Source organism: Numida meleagris, chromosome 2, assembly GCF_002078875.1.
Source record: "Numida meleagris isolate 19003 breed g44 Domestic line chromosome 2, NumMel1.0, whole genome shotgun sequence".
Classification (NCBI taxonomy): Eukaryota; Metazoa; Chordata; class Aves; order Galliformes; family Numididae; genus Numida; species Numida meleagris.
The window spans coordinates 19,264,546-19,273,262 of NC_034410.1; the positions used below are offsets into that span (position 1 = coordinate 19,264,546).

At 41.4% G+C, this 8,717-nt stretch overlaps 1 protein-coding gene across 1 annotated transcript in view; it reads right to left on the reverse strand.

Annotated features, from left to right (window-relative positions):
* Positions 1-8,717, reverse strand: part of STAM (signal transducing adaptor molecule) — a 35,851-nt gene extending 27,134 nt beyond the window's left edge. The window contains exon 1 of the mRNA XM_021389297.1: positions 8,652-8,717. Coding sequence (XP_021244972.1) covers positions 8,652-8,691 — 40 coding nt within the window. The 5' untranslated portion in view covers positions 8,692-8,717. The remainder of the gene's footprint in view (positions 1-8,651) is intronic.

The following is an 8,717-nucleotide window of genomic DNA, read 5'->3' on the forward strand; positions in this document are numbered from 1 at the left end:
TTGTAAGCCGTTAATAAAAAAAAATACATGAAAGCAATTTCGTCCAACCGCTGTCAACATATCTGGTATAGCTACTGATGGTGCCCCGAAGATGGCTGGTAAAACAGAGGGACTTATAAAATTAATGGAATATGATGCAATTACCACGGGCAATTCAGGTCTGATGAAATATCACTACATCAAGGCAATTTATGTGCGAAAGCTTTAAAAATGGATAATGTCATGTAAATCATCATCAAAGCCGTCGATTTCATGAAGTCCAAAGCACTGAGTCATTGCCAGATCAAGGAGTTCCTTAAAAGTATGGATGCTGATTATGGGGTCATCATTTACTTTTCTGAAGGAAGGTGCCTAAGTTGGGGCAAAATGCTAAAAACACTTTATGATTTGTTAAGTGAAATCCAGTCCTTTATGGAATCAAAAGGAAAATTTGTGCAAGGATACGAAGATTAAAAATGGCTCCCACATTTAGCACTTTTCGTGGATTTGACCATTCATTTAAATGAGTTAAACATGTCTTCAAGGTGAAAATCAGCTTACCCGTGCTGTTTCAAACTCTAAGTGTTTGAAATGCAACTTAAATTATGACAAGCTCAAATTATGGTAAATAATTGCATGCATTTTGATACACTCACTAAACTCAGTCCGAAGAACAGTGAAAAATATGCAGCTGTGCTTTCTGTTTCGATAAAGAAATTTTAGAACAGGTTTCAAGATTTAAAAAAAAAATTATTTTCATTTTGTATATTTGTGACCCCATTTTCAGGTTGACATAAATACATTACCTGCAAATTTTCAAGTGAAATGTACAGAGCTGCAATCAGACATTCAACTCAAAGAAAAATTTGGCCATGTCTCTTTATTGAAGTTTTATGAACCCTCTCTTACCAGAGAAAAATATCCCTCACTTCACAGTCACGTCTTATTCACCTCATCGCTTTTTGGCAGTACATATATTTGGGAATAACTATTGTCAAGGATGAAGCACGGGAAGAGTAATATTTAATCAAAAATGTCTGAAGAACATCTTGAGAAGGCACTTGGAATGGCAACCACTGCCATCGAACTAGCCTGATGAATTAGTTTCACAGGTTCAAACATCCCACTAGTATTATGATTTTGTTCTGTTTTTTTTTTTATTATTATTATTTTTAGTAGAAAATACATTAAAGAAAAAGTTGTTACTTATATACACTAACTTTATTATGTATTTTATATGCGGCCTGAGGCAATTCCTGCTCGCTCAATGCGGCCCAGGCAAGCCAAAAGGTTGGCCGCCATGAGATAAGGCATACCCTCCTTGTCAAAATCAACAACGATGCTGAGAGTACTTAGTCTTTTTTCTTTTTTTTTTGTTGTTTATACTTAACCATTCCTGCAAGGATAACTGTATAACTATAGGCATGAGAATATATACAAAAATAGCCACTTATTAGTCCAACACTGGGCAGAGGTCATTTTTTACACTATCTCCCACAAAACACAACAGTAAGTGCAAAGTTGAAAGGTGTCTTTAACTTTGTGTCAGCCTCAGATCTGCAATTATGTTGCCTTGTATGCACTCAAAATATAAACAGTCTGACAAACTTCTGAGCTTCTGAGACACCTAAGAACACTAGTTTCACACCTTGAGCTCAGCCACTTTGCTGAGGCAGTACTTCCCTCTGATTCACATAAATGCAAAGACTTGAAGCACCTATCGAACTGTTTTCTCCTCTGATTTTGTACATTTAAAAACTGTAAGTAAAGCAAAAATATTTATACTGTGATTCTACCTGAAGTTCCCCTTATGTACAAGATAATAGTCAATAATTTCAGGACAGAAGAGGTAAACTTCTCTGGAAGAAAAAATAATTCCAAATAATTCACAGTTGTCCTAAAATGAATTTATCATCAGATTTCCATATTTCTATTAAACAGAAGAAATGAAGTACACACTGAAAAAAAGGCACTGCTGAACTTAGTGGTTGAGTGCTCAGGTGCCAGGAAGAGAAACACACACATTGCCACACCGCACCAGACCTGCCATGCACGTATCAGCAAGTTGCTTGCATTCTCTGACAGTTCTGCCCCTGAACAGCACCATACTGCCCGGCTAGAACTTTGCAAGACTGCCCACTAGCAGCGACATTTTACGCTGCAGGTTTAAGCTATCTGAGGTTTATAGATTATACTGATATTAAAGCATTCCAATATTAGAATTGACCTATTTGTTTTCTGCTACAAACTCTCAAAGATGTTAAAACAATCTAGAATTTTAAGAAACAGAAATAACAGCTCAAAACACCCCCTAAACCCAACATTTTAAATCTACGTAATTTGAAGCAGTTAGAATAAATGTGAGTAAAAACTCAAAGACTATTCTACTACTAAACCAGGATGTTGAGCCATTCTAGTTGGTATTTACTTACTCCATCCATCGACTTCACTGCCCTCCCCTGTCGCATATCTCTGAAATGAGATACTGAAGTTCTCAGTGAAGTTACAAAGAAAAGAGTGGCTAAAGGCAGTAATTTTCCTGGGAAAGTGAGGACTATCTGTTTCTAGCAGAACAAAAAAGTCCTCAAGAATCTGTTACATCAATGTAAACACCACGGAACTGACACAAAATTCAGCACTCCCGTCAGCCTTCTCTCCCATTGTCCCACTCAAAGTCCTGTTTCCTTCCCAAGGCTAAATAAATAATTTCCCCCCTCTGTATATACACGTAAATACAGATATGCACTTACAATGCTTGGGAATTTTAGTAACTACCAAATCTCTTCAATAATTTAAATGACCCTAGAAAACTGAAACTGACTGCCATTTTTTTTTTTTGGCAGTCACTTGCCAAGAAATGCTGTCTCCATACCATTCCACGTCATACAATTAATTTTTTTCTTTTTGTCTGTCAAAATGACCAACACATTTGTTCAACCATTCTGTACAAACCACCTCTTTATAATAACCACATCCACAGAACCACACAGAAAAACAAGGCCAACTCGTTTTGATTTAAGCAAGACTGAAAAGCCAACTCTAGCAGAGAGTGCATTTGTAGACAAAAACCAGAACTCCCTGTCACACTGTTAACTTCAGTAAAGCCATCTGGGTCAGGGCAATCCCAAATAGGAGTATAGAGTGGGAGAAGAACTCAAAAAGCACAGACTTGCAGAGAAGAACTTGGAGGTTCTGATGGATGAAAAACTGGACATGAGCCAGCGGTGTGCTCTTGCCGCCGGGAAGGCCAACACTATCATGAGCCACATCAAGAGAGGGGTGGCAGCAGGCCTTCCAAGTACTTGAAGGGCACCTAAAAGCAGGAGAGGAACCGACCTTTTACACGGTCTGATGGTGACAAGACAAGAGGAAATGGCTTTATGGCTTTAAACTAAAAGAGGGGACATTAAGGTTAGATGTTAGGAGGAATTTTTCCAACTCAGAGAGCAGTGAGGCAATGGATCGAGCTGCCCAGAAAAGCTGTGGATGCCCCATCCCTGGAGTGTTCAAGGCCAGGTTGGATGAGGCCCTGGACAGCCTGATCTGGTGAGTGGCATCCCTGCCCATGGCAGGGGGGTTGCAATTAGATGATCGTTAAGGTCTCTTCCAACCTAAGCTATTTTATGATTAGCGAATTTCTTCACTGTATTCCCATTTACAGTACTCCCAAAAAGTCCTCCTGGAAACACTGGAGGCAGCCAATGAAGGCAGCATCAGCTGACCCAAGACAAACAAGCAGCAGTGACAGAGATGCTGGGAGGCCATCTTTGCTCCTTCCTTCAGCGGACTGTCTATGATCTCGCTGTGGAAGAGGCGGCCCAGCCAGAGACATCGCTCAGCTCAATGAGCTGGACAGAACAAAGATAAAAGGATTAAAGATCTGCTAAGAATGCCTAGTAAGCTGGGCAAAAGTGATTTAGTGATTTTATGGCAAATTGTAACAAATCCACAGAACTCAAACAACCTTTCACCCAGAGCTATTACAGCAGAGCAGGAAGGTGAGCACATGGGAGATAGATGAGACAGATGATGACGGCTCCACACACAAGGTGGATCACAGGTCAGTAACACAAACAAGTGCTGCCAGGATCTATTGCAGTGCCCCACAAATTAAGCCACAGTAGAAGCAGCATTTCAGAAAGAAGATCAGCAAGAGACATCACTATTCACGTCAAAGACATAGTGTTATTTTTATCATAGAGGAACAGATTTTACATGCTGGAGAACTACTCTGATTTCTCCAAATGTTGATGTTATAATACACGTTGAAATGAGAGGAAGCACTCAAAAATGGCATCAATCTCTTCCCTGAAAGAAAAAGAATTATCAATAAAGTACAATCTACAAAACCTCCTTTGCCAAAGAAATGTACGATGTTGGCTTCAAATTTGCTCAGCTGAACTCCAAGTCTGGTGATTCTTTTTCAGAAAGCAATAATGAAAAAGAGTTTGGGAGAACTATTATACATAATAGGTATTTACTTCATTGGGATCCTGTCTGCATTGCCATTCTTTGTTGAGATCACACAGTGAAGCAAGAAATTCTTGTTTTATGGAAACATTTATAAAGAACTGAAAGGGGGCTGGCTACAGCCCCTTTCCACACACTTTCTGCTCACCTCACAGTTAGTATCCTTTCCCCTAAAACAATGCTGAGAAAAGCAGTAGGCCAACTTGGGGCAAAAAGAAAGTTCCAGTCTCACGATAAACTGAACCAATCCTTGGAAGTCATCCTTCCTTGCAGCCAGAGGCATGTGAACTCACAGCTTGCATTCTTCATAGTTCTCCAGGGTCAAGAGTCTCCTCTGTAATAAATCTCCCTCCTTTTGGCAAACCCAAAGCTGTCCTAAACAGAGAAACCCAGCTCACAGAAACACATAACTGGGTGGTTTTGAAGAAGCTGACTAACAAAGGGGATACATGTATAGAGTAACCAGTTTAAAGAGCAAGAGTATTTTATGACAAGAAATCGCACAATGGGATTTGAAGTCAAAGCATTTTTACATCCTACTGCATCAAACTATAAGCATACCTTAGCACACACCTTAGCATCATTACATATGTAATCCATGCATATTATTAAATTTCTAAAAGAGTTATATATTTCTATAAGAGTTATAAGCATAAAATGGTCACTAAACACAATTGTTGAAGAAAATCATGGGAAAAATCATAGCTATCAAATTGATAATTTTGTTACATCACCAAACTACCTGCTTAGTTTCCTGTTATTGTAAATAGAAAGCCTGATTCTTTCCTTTATTCCCACCCTTGTGATGCCTCAACCCGTTACACCAACTACAATAAGAACAAGAGCAACATCCAAAGCAGATGCAAGTGCCTCCATCTATTCTCATAAGGGAGAAAAATTATCCAAGAGTTACTTCCGTTGGCGTTCTGAACATTGCTGAATGATGGATCAACTTTTTAAGAAAATAATTCAAAATGGTCTTTCAAAATTTAATTAATTGATTGATTGATCTCCTAACAACTCAGAGCAGAATGCATGTTTATTATAGACTATAAAACTGCAGAAATGTGTTAAAACAATAAGCTTAGAGCATGGAGTGAGAAGTTCTTCCAATTCTCTGATTACAAAATAGATTACATTTACAATGCTTGATATCAAGTTACAATTAAGTACACATAGGTCCAGAGTTACAGATTTTATTCTTGAGACAGCATCTCAGTAACACTTCAAAACTGCTCCAACAGTTACTTCTTCATCAAATCCAGCCTACCCACCACTACTTCACTAATTAGTCTGTCAGGACAGATTAGCAGACAGTCTTTTGGTTCTTAAAGTATACTGCATCATTATCTTGCCTGTGTCAAACTCACAGATAAACCTGCAATCCTATGCGAATGATTTTATGACTAAAGTTATGAAATATGACTTCTCATCAAACTAATAAGAACATCATTAATTCTAAACCCTTATGTAGAGGATTAGAATCTCTAAACTATATCCTCAGCAGTTCAGCATCTTGAAGGGTTTGTTTTGTTTTGTTAATATTCCAGTGTTACAATCCTTACATGGACACACTGTCAAACATTCCCACAGTTGACAGTAAAAATCCACACAAACTTAACGCCACCACTGAGTAGCATCCCTTCATGTTGAAATATTCCTAAATATGGTAAAAAGAAAGTTGAGAAAACAAAAGTGTTTGGATTTCATGCAGAAATTAGGACTCCTTGAGAACAACAATGGTTTACCTCCTCAAATCTATAGGCAGATTAAAATGGTGTTTTAACAGTAGTTTTAACATTCTTCTGCTGATTGCATGTAAAGAAGAGGTGCACCCCTCAAAATCTCAGCACTAAGCTGACTCCAAGTGGCATGCTATTCTGGATGACCAGGATCCGCAGCATGAGCATGCTAACAGGATTAGGCAAATGCTGATGGCTGGAGAGAAAACCTGAGAAATCTCTCCTTCTGAGCTTAGAGACACTTATGCTCCTCAAAATAACAGAAAACAATTTAGTCCCAGATGTGTTCACTACAATCCATCATCCAAAGTGTTTCCGAAATCATTTCCAACTATTGCATAGTATTGAATAGTAGACAAGAATTCACAGTTACCCCAGACCAACGTCCAACTTAATATGAAACGAAAAATAGCTTTAGACTACATTCCTGCTTCAGGAATCTGATTTTCAAAAGAAAACTTTCTTGCTGAGCAAGAGCAAAAGCAGAGTACTCAACTTTCCTTCTGAGAAAAGAAATGAAAAATAACACTACCACTTGACAACTTTTGGAAGTTTCCCGAGAACATGAGAGCTTGCTCTACAGCTGACGTATCTGATGAAGCCTGCCAAGAAGTTCATCCAGATAATAACGCGTTCCCGAGAGGCCTTGGGGAAGAAGGCCCTGGGGACACTTTCCTGGAGACTCCACCATTCCTGTCCTCTTGGCACAAATCCAGCTACGTGATGGATCAAGGCAGCAGGCCCCTCAAAGCACGCTGCTACCCACCGGACAGCCTGCTGCTCCTTCATTTTCCCTCAGGGCACCGTGAAAGGGGCCATCAGAAAGAGGCTGCATTTACTGTCTGGGGGCAAATCAGCCTGTTGCCCACTGCCTGTTTTTCCAACAATAATGTGGAAGTGGTTATTTGTGTTTATACCGTGTACAGAACACAGCTTCAGAAAACCATCTACTGGAGAGCGTGTGAGCCAATCACAGTAGGCAAGGCGCTGGCATTCTCCGCCCCCAGAAAAGAGCAAATAACCCACTGACCTAACATCTGGGTGCTACCACTCAGCGCCATGAAACTCACAATGCTGACACACACAACTGTCAGGCTCAGCTCCCTGTAAACCCACTCAGGCAGTGATCTTCACTGGTAGACAGCAGCCCTAAGAGATAAGAAAATGAGCACTTTGCTGAACCCCAGCTATCACCTTTTAATCTTATTAGTTCTGATCATTCTCACAGATATTACTGATGGTTCAATCCCCTATCGGTCCACAAAAAACTGCAAGTAGTGCAAACTCTTCCATACGTTCAGGTGCAAAGTTACATGAGAAGTCAGTGAAATGATGAGAAAAAGATATTTACAAGTTTTCAAAATAAATAACCGTTGACTTTGCTGCCAAGAAAATTGCAAATTAAAGGCCAGCATTCACCAGAAAAGATTGTGGCACACTTCATTACTCCAAGTGGCAAGAAACATGACCTATGCTTCACTAAGACACAACAGATTCAGATAACATACATAAAGAATTTGTGTCACGCTCCCTTGTTTATGCATTAATCCTTCCCCCAGAAAAGATTTCTACTTTCCAAAAGTCTCTGAGTTGCTTTTTGAAGAACTGGAATAATTGAATTGGAGCCCTGACTTCTAAAGTTGGGTAAACATCAAGAAACAAATGGTACGTTTGCTGTCGAAAGGTGCAGCAAATACAAAGCCACTAGAGAAATTTGTTCCAAGAAACACAAACAGCATTATGCTGCAGTTACACTGTAAGAAAATAATGGGGGTGCTCATCCAAAGATGAGAAGTCACTTTACGCGATGCAGTTCCCCAGCCAAAGGATCCCTCTCTCAGAGTAAGGCAGATGTCAGCAGCAGGTAGGCAACAAGCTGTGTTACACAACCAGAAATCAGATATGCAAAATGATTTGACGACCTACGTGTTATTTTACCTCTGCTTTGGACTCATGAGCACTAAGCACAATTTTTCTCAGGTAGAAGCTAGATATTCCTTCTCCACATAGTTTGGCCTTGGAACGAGCAAGGTGGGAATGAAACCTGATCACAGGACGTCAAGTTGCACATGAAAGGGGGAAAAAAAAGCTCCTGCAGAAATTCATTTCAAAGCCCTGAACGCACCACGCCTGTCCGCGAAGCAGCTGCGGATGGGCCTTTTGCTCCTCATCTCTTCGGCAGGACTCCGGCCCGAGCGCTCCAGCCCGCTCGCTGAGCCCCGCAGCCCCTGCCCAGCGGGCCGACCCCGAGAGGAGCATCCCCGCCGCCAGGCCGGGCTCGCAGCAGGGCGGCCAGGCCGGAGCACCGCCGTCAGGAGCCGCCCGGCGCGCCGCTGCCCGCCGCCAGCCGTCCCCACCAGGGGCGAGGCCGCGCGGCGGGGGAAGGGCCGAGTAGAGCGGCCGGCGGGGCCCGAGCACGGGGCTACTCCGGGGAGGCCGGGGCGCGGCGAAGCCACTCACCCACATCCTGGTCGAAAGGGTTGGTGGCGAAGAGCGGCATGGCGGGGCGCGGGGGCGCGGCGCGGC